The 17,284-nt window shown below is 34.2% G+C and overlaps 1 protein-coding gene across 1 annotated transcript; it reads right to left on the bottom strand.

Moving 5' to 3' along the window:
• Positions 1-4,221: 4,221 nt before the first annotated feature.
• On the bottom strand, positions 4,222-5,416 carry LOC124435955 (neuronal acetylcholine receptor subunit alpha-7-like). Its single transcript, XM_046985888.1, has 2 exons — positions 4,670-5,416; positions 4,222-4,464 (listed from the first exon to the last, which is right to left on the bottom strand). Exons 1-2 carry the CDS (start codon positions 5,414-5,416, stop codon positions 4,222-4,224), a joined length of 990 nt encoding a protein of 329 aa, XP_046841844.1.
• Between the last annotated feature and the right edge of the window lie 11,868 nt (positions 5,417-17,284).

The raw sequence follows: 17,284 nt of genomic DNA, 5'->3' as shown, positions 1-17,284 counted from the left end.
TGGGTCGGATACTGTCATGTGCAGAACAAAGCTAAGGTAATGGTAATATTAAAATTTTGTATATTCAGCATTGTGTTCAATAGACAATTATATACATACATCACATGCACATGCAATCAACACAAACCTCATTAAGAATTGACTTATCATTAAGAAGCTGTTGCAGACTTTCCAACAAGGGAATATAGTATGCATCATCTGTTTTTTCGATATCTCACAGTCTATTTCCTCTTCTTTTCTTAGTGTGGTATTTTCCAAGCAGGGGCGGATCTAGACTATGTAAAATCCGTCGGGCAACTGATGTTTGAAATTCAAAAATTATCTATTCATATTAATTAAAAATTCATCAATTATTCTTACTTTATTATCGCATTTACTTCGTGATAAAAATCCAGCTTTATTTATTATTGAAAACTAATGACTAATCCAATGAATATCTCGTTGGCAACCAGATCAGTTAAATTTTAATTGACCTGAAATAACCGACTGATAAGCGGGGTGGCTTGACTGGTTCGACTGATATAGGAGACTATGATAGCCAAAAACGCTTATTTTATTGGTCAATGACCAGATCAGTGGACAGACACACCGATAAGAGGGGTGGCCGGACGTATAAGGGAGTCCAATTGAAATCTTACAATTGGTTCATTTGAATTTTTGTTTAATTGTGATTGGTTTGACGGATTTCGACTGAACTAACATAGTCAAGCTCACTGTCTGAATTGAATGTTTGATGGTTTCATAGTAATTTTTATAAGCATGATAGAAACTAAACTACAATCAGATGCAATTTATGGAAATCTTTTAAAAATTCATATATTTACATGAATTCTGCTGTCCAAACTGTGAATTTTTTCAAGAGGGCGAAAAATTTATGGATGAATTGTAAATGCTTGGCAAAGACGATCTCGCGAGCGACATTTGAGACATTGATGTTAAAAAGCAAGCCAACATTGTTTTGAGTTTTATCAGCAGAAATTTACATCCAAAATCGTAAGTAAAGGACAAATGAAGTGTATGCATGAATGTAATATATCAAAGTCAATTTATGCGAGTGTGTCACGCAATTTATGTTAATATGGCGTATGGTAAGCAGATTGATGCTTCGAAAATTGTTGTTGCCGCAGGACTTTTAGCTATGATTTCTTTAGTGCTTGGGGAATCATGACCATTATATGGCAGCGAAATCCTACATTCCTGCAAATATATTTCAATGGACAAAAAATCTGTAGCCATAAGGCACCATACTATTATTTACTTTATCATAAACAAATGTTTAGGGCTTTTCAGTTTATGATCATTGATCATTCAATCATTAGACAGTTATACTACATATTGTTTAATATTAGAGAAAACTATCATTGATTACATGAGAAGCTGTTTACTATAACCTGTGATTTTGAGTCTTCTGGTCCATGAAGCTTTTTATTTTGACAATTTGACTGGAATGGTATTAAACCTTAGTATTTCACATACATGAAATGTTGTCCCATGTCACATATTGTCCCTTTTTCTAACTGAACACCTCATGTAGAGATGTAAATGTGTGTTGATCGACGGCTCATACCAAATTGTTTGCCATAAATTCCAAAGGGCTATTGATGTATGAAAAGCATTTTCTATAAACTAAAAATGTCTTCCTATGTATGCAGATAAACCTTGAAATTTGACAAAGCAGCAAAGTATTTTTCATGATCACTAGGTAATTTTTCTGATGATCATTATAATTTCTAAGCTAAGTTATTTCAGATTTACATTTAAACGAGCTTTGATCAAATAAAAAGATATTTATCATAACCAGTAAGCATGACACATGAACCAATTTTAACATTCATGTAATTATATGATTAAAGGAATGTTGGTTACATTCTGTTTCTATTGGGAAATACAATGCTACTAGTGATTGCTATGTAGCACATCTTGCATATACTTACAGAAGATAATAGTCTAGTGAAATGCCTAATAAACATTTATGGCATTAAGCTGTCCTTAACAGCAAGTTTTCACTCTGATAATTTTTGCTTAGTCTTTGGCAGAAAAAAATTTTGAGTTTTTTCTCAAAAGGTGAATTTGCTGGCACTGATGTGGAGATGGGTAAAGGGCTACAATAAACTTGCATGGTTTGAAGTCTGAGTTTTTCTATATCTATGAACTGTCACTTGTAGTACCAAATTTCTCACTTAACTCATTACATAGAGGTTTGAATGGTGGTCTCTAGGGGGGTCTATGCCTGACAACTTGGTAGAAATTTTTAAATACTATATCTGTTTTTGAATAGCATTATTGTAAAATAAATTTTACGTTCCTAGACAGGCTAATGAGCCATATATTTGGCATGATAATGAGCCTAAATATTTGGCAAAACATTCAAGTATTGTTCACTTCATTTTTTTTTTAAAAACGTAAGCAAAATGTGTTTTTTTTACGCAAAAACGATGCCCACAAAATACATGTTGTATTGCTCTAAAACGCTGAAAATGGCATTTTCAAGGGGAGAATGCCTCAGACCCCCAAGGTGCGGAGCGCCTCCGAAGTTCTATAACTGATGTTTGAAAAATCCTAGAACCGCCGCCGTTTCCAAGAACAATCTTTTGTGGTTCCTAAAAAGTGAAATATTGATTGTAAAATTTTGGTTACTTTTTTTATAAATTTTTAAATCAATTTTGCAACTTACCACAAGACTAAACTCCTTCTTTTACATCGATAGATTCCACGTTGCTTGATAATTCATATTGGAGATACTCTTGGTCAATACCAACAAAAGGATTTGAGATTGGGTTGTCTTCATCAAACAACTCATTATGTATGCTTTAATAAAAATGCACTTATATTACTGTGATGACATGACAATATTGTGTCTCACTTTCAATAACCTAATAGTTCTAATTGTGTTTATGTTTATGCTGTTGTTTAGGAAGATGACTCTTTTGATGATGAAATAGCAAACACCACCTACCCACGACTATATGGATGGGAGTCTGGACCCCCTTGTAATTGCTACCGAAGGGCAAATTTTTTTAAATCTGTCAAAAAAATATAGAAATTTCATTGTCTATAGTACTACTTCTAGGTACATTTTATGTACTTAATATGGAATACACACCAAAGGCCTGTAACATTTATGCCCTTTAGGAAACAGTTTTGATGGGCAAGCGCGCAAATGCAAAGAAAAAGTTTTCAGTTCAGAAGTTTGTGAAAAGTTTGGGGCTTTAGAGATTATAATATAGTAATATTTCTAAGATGTTTTATATATTTAATTATATATATATATACATTTAACTTTACTTGTTTCACATATAATGACTTGTTTATAGTATGTTTTATCTTTTGTATCAGATACGCATGAGTGCGCCTGAGCGGCAGCACCAAAATATGCTCCTCAGCAACTTTATATTTTACCTATTTTACTTTCAATTTTTGGGTAGTATTTACAACATCTAACTGTAAATATAACCTGAGAAGTAAACATAAATATAAAGTTCCGCTTGCTCGCACCAACAAAGCGAAGAATTCGTTCATCCTGTCCTTCTGTACATAAAGTTACACGAAAGTGGCCAGGTATGGAGTTTTCTTTGTCTCTGTTGGTGTTGGCGAATACCATTTTTATAATTGTAAATTTAATAAATGTAAATACTTTGTAAAATTTTATTATATTTTAGATATTAGATATTATTTGTTATTATAACTTTACTCATTTAGATATTTGTAATTCAGCCTCAAGGCTGCAATTAATATTTTAATAAACTACTTACTTACTTACTTACTTGTATATATTTATATATGTGTATACATGCATATAAATCATTTGATTTTTTAAATATATTTATTGCTCACCACTTTTGTGTCCCGTGTTCAACTGGCCTTACATAAAACAATAAGAAAAGGGGTTACAAATTAACACCGAATTTAAGTGTCATTTTGACACCGGACGTTAAGGGCTAAATTAGCACTTTAACAAGAGCTATAATAATATTAAGAATAGGCGCTATTTTAGCACCAAACTCGGTGTTAATTTAACACCAGTAAGAAAATAACACCCGAAATGGTGTTATTCTGTACCTTTTCATTTAACACCACTTTTTAGTGTTAAATTAACACTTTAAAATTTACAGTGTATACATCATATTACGATCTATATGTTTGGTTAAATGTTAGTGCGTACTCAGAACGTTGTTGGACGCTTTTTATTCATTTTTTGAAAAGTCCATCAAGGTACATTTTTTATAATCCATTTAGCCAAAATGCAAAAATAGCAACAGCAAGCGCAAAGCTGATCATAAGGAAAAATGTAAAGAAAGAACGATCAAAGACTTGCATTGTAAACTTCCATTCTTTTTTGAGTTTATCATCATTGCTTTCGTCATTAAGATCAATTGCAATTCTTTGAGGTTCCTGTGAGATTTTCTCATCTTGGAAGTGTTTTATGGTTTCGGAATGAGCTGTGGGGGAAACATCCTCTGTGGTCTAAGAAGAATAGAATGAATTAAATACTTGACGGTTTTGAGTGAATTGTATCTGAATCGATCAATTAAAATTTGTGTGAGATTTTCTTAATGAATTTAGCCCGATGTTTGAATGAATAATTTTATTTCAACACGCTAACCATTGTCAACAAATGAGTTGTTTTCCACAAGAGGCGTGAATAAAAAGAAAAGAAAAAATTATATACCTTATTATCACCTAAGTTTGGACCTCCAAAGCTAGTCGCTGCTGTCTGTGTTGAGTACTTCTTTGTATTTTCCATGCGCAATACTCGCGCAAAGAAGTCTCTTATTAATGCCAGAGAACGAGGCACAGGTTTAATGAAGTGACCGTAATTAAGACGCAATATAAGGCCAGTTGCAATTATCGAGAGAAATGTGGAGATCTGGATGCAGATAAAGAATACAGTCAGCATCGGTGCGCCGTCGGATGTCACCGGCGTCCGCTCGTTTACGATAATCATAAACACGAATATGCCAAGCACAACTGAGATCCCAAGCGATGTCCTCTCGCCAGAGTCGGGAGGAAACAAAAACGAAATACAAGAAAGAACAGATAGCATGATTGACGGGATAATTATCGTCATGACGTAATACGACGATTTTCTTTGAAATTCAAAAGTGTAAGTAATGTCGTGGAATGGATGTTTACAGCACGCGTACATAGTGGACCTATGTACAACCTTGACTGATTTAAACTCCCAAATAGAATTGGGTTCCAGTCGGTCCATAATAATGCCGTTTGTTGGTGGTGCTTGTCTGAAATCCACATCAAGGCTATCGTATGTCCAGGAGCCAATTTTCAAATTGCATTTTTGAGTATCAAATGGGAAATTTTTGATATCCATTTGACACACGGACTGCAAGAGAAGAGGAGCAGACAAACTGACGTTGCCATTAGACTGTACTCTGGCTTGATAACTGAGGTCGTACATTGCTCCATTAGTTCCGTCGGCGCTAAACGATAAAAATTTAAGTCAGTCAGCTGTGGAAGGTTTGCATACTGAAAAAAGATTCCAACTCCCTTGAAGAACGATGTAGTGTTTGAATGTGACGTCAAAGTGCCAATGTCAGCTGACAATAAAATTAGCTTAAATTATTTTCATTATATGTGATTTTCCCCAAACATGGCGCCTGAGGAAAACACTCTATTTCACGTCCACATATTTTTAGAAAAATGCAAAGATATGTAAAAATGCTTAAATTTTGGGAATGATATATATATATGTGTGTATTACGCGCGTATTGACAAATCATGTCCTGTTATCAACGTTTTTCATTCACTTTCAGCTTCTTATCGTAGTCGCCACGACCGTAAACCAGTCTGCCTGTTTTGTCCTCTTCTGTGATACAACCAAATTTACTTTTTCTTACAGAGTATACAAACATCTTCTCGTAGGTCTTGCTCTGAACCTCTTGCTAGGGAGTTATATGCCTAGCTTTGTTGTATGCCTGACTAATACTCTTCTTTTCATATGAGCAAACCTTCTACGCCTGCTTTCTATGACTTTTCTTTAAAACGTCTAAAATGTGAGTGCTTTATTTATACACTTGTCTCATTCTGACCGTGTTGGTATTGCAGATTTTCATCATCTACATATCTGTAATCTCTATTTCTGCCTGCTATCTTGTCTTTATCACCATTATCTTTAACCATATAACATTGCTGATCAGATTACTACATTTTACACCTTTCTATTCCCTTTTGCGGATTTTTTTTCATTAAATAACATACGTAAAACTTCTCCATCCCATCCACCTTAAGTTCACACCTTTTTTTATTAATTCTTTTTGCAATCTCTACTGCTATGGAATTTATTGGATTGCTTTCATTGTCACACATATTTTTTGCGAAACATAATTTTTGGCCAATATTCATTCATGTACTTTCCCAACCATGCTTTCATCCCTATAGTTTAACCTTAAAATACTCTCTGTTCTTACAACAACTTACAAAATCATTGGTCACCACAGCTAAAAAGAATGCACAAATAATTTATCCTTACTGCAATCAAACATCCACGTTCAATTCTTCTGTCATTATTACAGCACAACTTACCACTGTCTCAGTAACCTTAAGGCAAATATTGCTTATAAAGTACTGTTTCTTTACTCAGAACCATACTCCTGCTCACAAAAGTACACTTCTGCCTTATTCTATCTTTTACTACTTTTTCCTGAAACTTTATTGTATAAATCCTTAATTCTAATTCTCCGTAGTTTGTAAAAACGTCAATGTGTCTCTGCCTTTAAAGACTGTTACTAACATCCTTCTGCTCCCTTAATTTGCAATCTTTTCACTCAAGAATCTTATTAAAAAGCTCAATCGAAAACTCAACAGGTATTTCCTCCTGACACTTCAACATTTAAAAAGGAAAAACATTAAGAACGACTGCAATACAATTTTTCGTTCTTTTAATCGCTCTTAATTTTATCTTTAGTAATTTCTGAAACATTCTGATCTATGACAGTCATCTTCTCTTTTCTTACATCTCCCTAATTCTTGTTACTCATTAACTTTTTACAGTACTCGTGCATTCTTTCTATTAAACTTCTGATTTCTGTCAATACATTTCATAGGAGTCCTTGCTGCACATAATTTGAATCTCTTTTTCTTTGTTGTCCTGATATATATGGTATGATATGTCATCCTGTACTTCTACTTTCTTTCTTACATCCTCTTTGCAGTGCACAAAATATATATTCTATGTTCCTATCCTGAATACTCTTCCTAAAGCTTCTTTAAAAACTCTGTTGAAAACTTACAACTTCATATCCATTGACGCCAACAACAAGCTCTGCCCTATCAATTGTGGGATGTATACTCTGACTCATTTCGTCTAGCCCAGTTTAAAATTCAACCTTCTCTTATAATTTCCACCCTATCTGTGGAGGATAACCACTTACTTCATTTAAGATAACACCTTCAATTTCTAACGTCAACTGCATCATTCTACCTAAAACTCCTTTAACTCAAAGAGCCCCTAAACTATAGCTATCTTTAAATCAGGGAACGGGGAATGGGGGAAGGGGACGGGAAATGGAGAAAGGGAACGGGAAATAGCGAAAGGGAACGGGGAACAGAATGGTTGAAGGGAAGAGAACGGGGAAGGGAATGGTTGAAGAGAAGAGAACGGGGAATGGACGGGGAATGGGAAGGGAATGGACCGGGAATGACCAAGGAATGGAAAAAACAATGGACCGGAATGAGCGGGGAACGGACGGTAAATAGAAGGAAATATGCACATGATGTTATGGACTTTACTTTGTTGCATGTGAAAAGAAGTAATGACTTGCGCTTTGTTTTTAATGTCTTTGTAACATTTTCTTGTACCACGTAATACTGTAAAATTGCAAAATGACGAAACCAGTAGTAGACAGTTCGAAGTTATAAAGAATGGAGAATTACTACATTTCTAAAAACATTTAGTCCATTTACGTAAATCAAACTATCTCTTTTTTTGAGAACTTTTGTCGTATAATATTTTAGTCAAATATTTTCAAGGCAATACTATTGTTGATATTAAAGCCGAAACCATAATAACCAAATTCCGCAAAAACCTGTCAGTCAGAACTTAATGAATTGTACATTCAGCTCAAAAAAGGTTTTTCGAATTAGGCAAACCTTATCAAAGCAAACAGAATAATCTAGTGTGGTATTAACAACTAAATGGTTTGAAAAAGTGTGATATTTACAATTAAAGTGTGTGAAAAGAAAGACTTCAGTTGTTGAGTGAGTGTGTTAGATCAGTGTCTGTAAATATGAAAGTGCATACAAAAGGCTCTCTTTTAGTGAAGTAGGCCAATATTTTTTGAACATAAAAGGGCATTCCTCTGCCTTTTAAAACTCCTAAAAATAAGGCTTTTGAGAACCATAAAAAATTGCAACAAACGTTGATAAGGCGAAACATTTACAGTTTGTGTTGGAAAAGTCGTAGATAATGTTTACTAGCCAATTACAGAGTCATTTCGTCCGTATTTATAATATCAATCAAATCACTTATGTAATTTTGGATTCATATATCTTATATAAGTTCAACTAACAATCTAATTTTGTCATTTGTAGTCTCCGTTTATTTCCAGCACAATCCCTGCTCATCTCTCGTCTATTCCCCGTCCATCCCCAGCTCATTCTCGCTCATTCTCCGTTTATTCCGACTCATTCCCCAAACCATTCCCTTTCCCCATTCATTTCCCCTATCCCCCGTTCCCTTTCTTAATGATAGCCCTCAAATTATTTTTGACAAACTCCCCCGTCAAGAATGTTTGGAATTGTTTGACATCTTTGCAGTAGCATTAAATCGTTGTGAAACTTGGTGATGTATATTTAATTAGATAAGTGGCAGCAGTTACACTTCTCATCTTTTCCTTTCGTCAAAAAAGTCAATTGACTGGCTGACATTTTGCTAATCACAAGTGCAATAAATCATGAGTGGAGTGGAACTAATGAATGTTCCTTTATCTGTGTCGTAAAAAATTAGTGAACTGAAGTAACTTAAGTACCCGAGTCAAATAAATAGTCTAAATAAAAATTTAGACTTAAGAGATGAATGTGATGAGGAGTTAGAGTAATTCTGTAAATTTGCATCCAACTTACATATTAAATAATGTCAAGTCAGGTATCCATATTTTCGATGAGCTGACGTGAATGTGCGTCTGTCCACCATACTCATTCGGATTCCACTTTAAATTAACATCCGTCCAATACTGAGAACGAGAAAAAGTCAAAAGCACGAACTTGCTATGTTTCATAGCTGTACATTCAAACAACAAGTATATCTGTTGCAGAATTTCAGTATGAGCTAAAATGAAAGTTGTGTTTTGAAAAATCTTGAGTTTCGTTTTAACAATTAAATAGAACAGATGGGGAGTGTTGTATGATGTTATGTTAAAAGTTAACAGTGAGCAATAATATTTAAATATTATATCGTATTACGATCAATTTATCATTATATATACTACCGTTCTCGTCCAAATTAAAGATTTTGCGACTTGCAGCGGTTCATTCTATAAAAGTAAGTTTAGACATAATGCTCTTAGTCTTTTTCCATAGTCGTAAACATTCGTGTTCAATAAGCCTCTTGCAGCAAAGTTTCATCTTCTAACTTTGTATATAGTTACTTACCAATTCTTGTAGTTGTTGATAATACATTGAAAACTTAACAAAGACGGGACTGGAATTGTTTTCGAAGGGCCTTGCATCATGACTGTAGTTTTTCAACAAGTCTTGAATTAACTTTGCTTTCCCACCCTTTCCAGTAACTACGTTTACTAACAACGAAAAACACTCGATTTTTTTAACATGTCTTGAATACCGTGGTTTCACAACAAAAAGCATTTTTAATTTGAGCAATAGTTACTTCACATCGTTCAACGAGATACAGTTTGAAACATTAAAGAATTCAATAAAAAGATCAAATACCTTTATATAGCAGCAAAATCTCAAGAGGTATAAGCAAACGATTATTCACGTGCATCGTAGCTGAATTCTGAAAAATCAATAATAACAAAAATGGAATTTTGTGTACGAGTGTATGACTGTTCAATTATGAAAATTAAGTTTCTGTAACGTAGTGGAATACAATAAGTAAACTGACGTGGCTAGTAGTAAAGCTGATCATGCTATAAGAATGGCAAAGATTTCTCGAAACTTTATACAATCATTAATGCACTAATTGCCGATTTTTGTCTGTGGTGAGGACATGATTTTCTAAAAGGGGATAGAAAAACACCTCTAAAATATCACTTACATATACACATAATATATGTGACATTTTTAAGTAACTTGTATAAAGACATTATTATGAGAAATTTTGGGGAGGGGGCAGTCGTCTCTCCTTGCCAATGCCTCTTATTTTCATGGACTTGGAAATCAACCCATAAGAAGAACTAATAAATTTTATTGTGCGAAACTATTCGTTGATCTGATCTAGTAAAAATATCCATAGGCATACTCAAACCCAACATTTTACATTACCCGGTCATTTTGATCTAGAAAGTCATAGAATTAAGTTTATGAAACGACTATCTTTCATTAAAATCGCTTAATCAGTTCCTGCATGTGCTGAAAAATTCCCTTGAGACGTGTATTTGCATTTACTGGTCATTGATAACGATTTTTTTGAAACAGGTAAGTTGCTTTTACGGAAGAAAATTCTTTAAAAATAGCATGATTTTTAAAACGATTTCATCGGATAATGAAATTATGGGCCTTGAAATGAAATTAAGAATGGTGGTGTTGACATAGAAGGTTGCTCAAGCAGTCTCGGCGTTTTATTGGTGAATTCTTTGCTGATAATGGCTTTTCATTTGGAAGATAAAAGGTCGTAAAGATTTACATTTATCATATTTCCATTGACGATATGGAGTAAGAAGATAAACATAAATCGCAATGAGCCATCGGCCACTCTTGATTTGATGTGATGTGTTTGATTTTGGAATAAAATTGTGTCATTTTCAAATATAAAAGTGAATATGCGTCACAATACACTGCACTGTGCGAGCTCCTGTTTTTTTATTACCTCCGCCCACGCAGGGATGGTCAATCAAGCGGCTAAATTCTTAAACTGTTAAGTCCCAAGTTTACTTTAGAGAAAAAATGGAATAGCGAAAAAAATCAAAATAAAGTTATAATAAAAGCCAACATTTACTAAACTAAATACAAACCATACATCAATTTAAAGCTAATATAATGAAGAACTTAACTGTGGTGTTCAAAATAGGATAAAAATTGCTTCCATGGCGACACAAGGTGTCAATTAACGAAGTGATAATATTTTCAAACCAAAACATTCAATGTAAAGATAAAGTTCTCGGAATATTCTTTAGATGTAATTGCTACTACTGCTCACAAAAAAGCCTGTATTATAAGCTTTCAGATGATGTATAACTTTTCTTATTTAGACACTAGAAAGCTCAAATAATTAGAAAATTGCAATCGTACCATGCCAGCAAATATAGCAATAAAATGAGAAATAATTTCAAAACTATCTATGAGCTTGAACAAACTTATAAGTTGAACTAACTTAGGGTTTCATTGCATAAAATGTGTAATTTTTAATACTATGCTTACATTTACCAACAATTCTATCGGAAAAACTACTGTCTGGTGAGGAAAATTTTATAGCAAGGCACTACACATATTCCCACGTCGCAGTCTGTACAGAAATTGGAAGTTCTTTTCGCTTTTTGTTTTGTGGAACATACTTTGCACCTTCTTTCCATAGTCTTTCCTTTGCTGTTGGATGGAATTATGCTTGGAAAATGTTCATCCCAAAATCTAGCAGGCAGTTCAGTAGCTGGTCGAACAACATGTCTCCGAGAAGAAAACTCCCCGATAAGAAGTTTGGAGACTTCTAGGCGGAAATTCTTTGATCTCCTCATGTTATGGTTTGATGACAGCCTTTCCAGGATGTGACCGTTTACAATGCATCTGTGCAGTAGTTCAAAAAATATTCTCAGCCATCATTTCTTCCACCTACAAATAATACCATAATATGATTTCATCTGGTCATTCCCGCCAACTCCACCCATTGTAGGATACAATGATATTTGAACAGCATCTGTATTGCTATCCTTCTTTCATCGCTTTACTGGAATTGTAGCAGTATCAGATGGTATTGCTTGAGATGAAATAATATTCACGACACGGTTGTCCATCGATGTTATCGCAGTAATGGGTCCTTTGAATCGACAGACAGATTGCTCTTCTGAAGATATCCTTCTGGAAGAATAGTAGCAGGACCAACATTTTGTGTAAAGCATCACGTGTGTATTTCTCCCTTGTATGCCAATATTTTGCCAGACTGAGCGACCGTTTCTTCTTACTCATCAGTTTCAATTAGGTCGACATCATGTTAGTTGCTGAGGATTTCTACTTGTTCATATTGCACAGAAGACAGACCTTCAACATTAGGTTTCGAAAAGGCAGAAAGCTCGCAATCAATATCCGAGCACACTCCATTATAAAAAATCCATAATCTTGCTCTAGGACGTCTACAACTTCGTTCAATGTCATGCTGTTTGGTTTATCCGCCATTGTTTATGTCTTGCCAAAACAAAATTTACAGGGCAAGATTAAAAACTTCATAAAAAATCGCTCAAAACTAGTTTCGTAGACAAACTATACATCAAAATGCTCGCAAACACCTCTTTAATCGAATGGTGTACTTTAAAGCTCATGTCCGGCTTTTGTTTATGAGTTATCTGGGAAAAAGAAGCGCTGGCACGCGGTGTCTGAATCAGTCTGATATATCGGACACTGGGACTTAAAGGATTAAGACCAATAAACTTAATTCTGAAACAGGGGCGGATCTAGAGTATGTCAAATCCGTCGCGCGACTGATGTTTGAAATTCAAAAATTACCTATTCATATTAATTAAAAAATCACTAATTATTCTTTATTATCGCATTTACTTCGTGATAAAAATCCAGCTTTATTTATTATTGAAAACTAATGACTAATGCAACGAATATCTCCTTGGTAACCAGATCAGTTGAATTTTAATTGACCTGGAATAACCGACTGATAAGCGGGGTGGCTTGACTGGTTCGACTTATAAAGGAGTCTATGAACGCCAGAAACGCTATTTTATTGGTCAATGGCCAGATCAGTGGACAGTCTGGAATAATCTCGACCGATAATAGGGTGGCCGGACCTATAAAAGTCCAATTGCTATCTTACAATTGGTTCATTTGAATTTTGTCTTACTGTGATTGGTTTGACCGATTTCGACTGATAGCCAACTGAACTAACATAGTCAAGCTCACTGTCTGAATTGAATGTTTGATCGTTCATAGTAATTTTCTGAAGCATGATAGAAACTAAACTACAATCAGATGGAATTTATGGAAATCTTTTACAAATTCATATGTTGACATGAATGCTGCTTTCCAAACTGGGAATTTTTTCAAGAGGGTGAAAAATTTATGGATAAATTGTAAATGCTTGGCAAAGACGATCTCGCGAGCGACATTTCAGTCATTGATGTTCAAAAGCAAGCCAACATTGTTTTGAGTTTTATCAGCAGAAATTTACATCGAAAATCGTAAGTAAAGGACAAGTGAAGTGTATGCATGAATGCAATATATCAAAGTCAATTTATGCGAGTGTGTGATGCGATTTATGTTAATATGGCGTATGGTAAGCAGATTGATGCTTCTAAAATTGTTGTTGCCGAAGGAATTTTAGCTATGATTTCTGTAATGCTTGGGGAATCGTGGCCGTTATATGGCAGCGAAATCCTACATTTCTGTAAGTATATTTCAATGGACAAAAAATCTGTAGCCATAAGGTGCCATACGATTATTTACTTTATCATAAACAAATGTTTGGGGCTTTTCAGTTTATGATCATTGATCATTCAATCATTGGACAGTTATACTACATATTGTTTAAGATTTGAGAAAACTAACATTGATTACATGAGAAGCTGTTTACTATAACCTGTGATTTTGAGTCTTATGATCCATGAAGCTTTTTATTTTGACAATTTGACTGGAATGGTATTAAACCTGAGTATTTCACATACATGAAATGTTGTCCCATGTCACATATTGTCCCCTTTTCTAACTGAACACCTCATGTAGAGATGTAAAGGTGTGTTAATCTACGGCTCATACCAGATTGTTTGCCATAAATTCCAAAGGGCTATTGATGTATGAATAGCATTTTCTATAAAGTAAAAATGTCTTCCAATGTATGCAGATAAACCTTGAAATTTGGCAAAACAGCAAAGTATTTTTCATGATCACTAGGTAATTTTTCTGATGATCAGTATAATTTCTAAACTAAATTATTTCAGATTTACATTTAAACGAGCTTTGATCATATGAAAAGATATTTATCATAAACAGTAAGCATGACACATGAACCAATTTTAACATTCATGTAATTATATAATTAAAGACATGTTGGTTACATTCTGTTTGTATTTGCAAATACAATGCTACTAGTGATTGCTATATAGCACACCTTGCATATACTTACAGAAGATATTGAAATGCCTAAGAAACATTCATGGCATTAAGCTGTCCTTAACTGCAATTTTTCACTTTGATAATTTTCTTAATCTTTGACAGAAAAAAATTTTGAGTTTTTTCTCAAAAAGTGAATTTGCTGGCTCTGATGTGGAGATGGGTAAAGGGTTACAATAAACTTGCATGGTTTGAAGTCTGAGCTTTTCTATATTTATGAACTGTCACTTGTAGTACCAAATTTCTAACTTAACTTATTACATAGAGGTTTGAATGGGGGTCTCTAGGGGTCTATGCCTGACAACTTGGTAGAAATTTTAAAGACTATATCTGTTTTTGAATAGCATTATTGTAAAATAAATTTTACGTTCCTAGACATGCTAATGAGCCATATATTTGGCATGATAATGAGCCTAATTATTTGGCAAAACATTCAAGTATTGTTCACTTCATTTTTTTTTTGAAAAAAACGTAAGCAAAATGTGTTGTTTTTACCGAAAAACGATGCCCACAAAATACATCTTGTATTGCTCTAAAACGCTGAAAATGGCATTTTAGAGGTTCTGAAATTCAAAATTTCTCAGGGGAGAATGCCTCAGACCCCCCCCGGCGCGGAGTGCCTCCGACGTTTTATGACTGATGTTTGAAAAATCCTAGATCCGCCCCTGTTCTGAAAGTCCAGATCAACAATACAACAAATCTTATAAAAATTGGCATCACATAATTTATAGAGAATTGATATTTTATAATCTGTCAGTATGTAAGTAATATCTGTACGCAAATAGCATTAGAAGGGAAAATATCGTAAGTTATGCATTGCGCAGTTGGAAGGAAGCACACTAAAGTACGATGTGTCTTTTAGCCATACAGATTTTTTTTTGCGTAAAATTTGAGCCAATTTCACCCACCTTGTTATGTTTTCTTCTCAACGTTATAACACTGGCGTCTCAAATTTTTCACCACCAAACTTCCCACAAACCTTCCTCGCAACACAAAGGACGAAAAGGGACGGGACCAGCTGATTCTCCTCTATTTCACTCACAGAGCTCCCGTTGGTTGGCATTGTTAATCATGTGAGCTAATAAATTCTTTATACGATGGTTTCTCGCGTGAACGTTGTGAGACACGCAAACGTGAAATGAAATTACTGCGTCACGATATTCTTATTACTTATGGTTATTTTGATGTTAATATCGCCAAGATTGTATTTCCTTGCGATTTTACACTTGATTCAGCAATCTTCCTCAAAACGGTAGCATAAATATCAAAATATTAATACATTCAAAACGTTGATCATAGTCACTTAAGTTGCAATCAAATTAATTTCCATTCCTTATATAGATTTAACTTTGCTAGGTAAAGTCCAAGAGCTAAAAACATCAAATATTGCGAATAAATAATGAAAATAATGATGATACTTTCACTGTTTTAAGCAAAAGTAATATTGGAAAATTTCATTTTTTTTACGATTCTTTCCCGTTGTCAATAATAAAACAACATAAGTGAGAACGTAGAGTTGATGAATACCGAAGTAGTTGAAAAAAATTACTTGCTTTTTGTCATCCTTAATTCTTATTGTGCAATATCGTCTTTTTGCTTCTACATTACAAACATCAAAATTATTATATGGCTGTAGATAAAATTCGCAATGCATTGCACTTATATTATCTTGGACGGATCGATTAATAATCGATTATACTTTGTCTATTTGGTAAACTAATGAAAACATCTATTATACTCGTAAAACCTTATTAATTCTGTACAAAATGTAACTATACATCGAATACGTTGTATGCAAATATGGTAAATATAGGAATCTTAAATATGGATCAGTGGCTGCGAGAAAAACTGTCGAAATGCATGACTTTGCTCTAACAGCTATGTTTTTTGATCAAAGAAATAAAATATATCGACTTTACAAACGATTTTATTTGAAGAAAAATGCTTTGAAGAAGAAGAAATGATGATCGACTGCAGCAACAGTCTTAACTCTCTAAGAGCCGGACCTTTACAAAAGTTTGTACACGTCTCGTTTGCTCATTGTTGCTCGTGGGCTACAGCAGCCTCTAGAGGGTTATTTGATAAAGAGTCGCTCGCAACTGCATCTCATAAGTTTCACATCGGTCTCGGCGAACGTACGTTGCGCATACAAAGTCGTGTTATCTGTCGTTAATGTTTAACCCTCTAGGAGCCGGACCGTTTCAAAGGTTTGTTCTCGTCTCGTTTGTTGATTGTTAGTCTTTGTCAGCAACGGCCTCTATAGAGGGTTAATTGTTTATATATAGAGCAGACATACTACGAATTTATATCTATATCATTCTTTAATGACTGTGCATTTTTTTATACTCGTTTCACTTCAGAAAGCGATTACCAGCTAGTTACAGCCTCCAAAACATTCTTTATTTCCATGCATTTGGGTAAGTATAAAAGAAAATGTGGCGGTTACATGAATACGTTTTTCTTGCATATGTCATAGTGAAGGCAATGGCGAAACTCGAATGTTAATTTGGTTAAAATCGCAAACAAAAAAATTCAGCAGGGCAGAGCTGAATATATGAATATTCGCCACTGAGTGAAAGCTTTCATATTCCATTTCTATCAACTCTCCTTTCTCTAGATAAAACTGTCTTTAAAGTCGTAGCAAGTCTTTTGACTATCGAAACATTTATGGTCAAAAGACGTGCCACGTTATTAAACAACTAAACATTTTGGGAATTACTAATTTAATGCCAAAGTACGGACTGTCTGGTATACATATTATTGCAAGCCATCAGATATATATTGATGTGCGTTGATCTGCTCTATCATGGAAAGTCATTAACAACAG

Source organism: Xenia sp. Carnegie-2017, unplaced genomic scaffold (assembly GCF_021976095.1).
Source record: "Xenia sp. Carnegie-2017 unplaced genomic scaffold, XeniaSp_v1 HiC_scaffold_16, whole genome shotgun sequence".
Classification (NCBI taxonomy): Eukaryota; Metazoa; Cnidaria; class Anthozoa; order Malacalcyonacea; family Xeniidae; genus Xenia; species Xenia sp. Carnegie-2017.
This window is presented reverse-complemented; position numbering and strand designations above follow the sequence as displayed.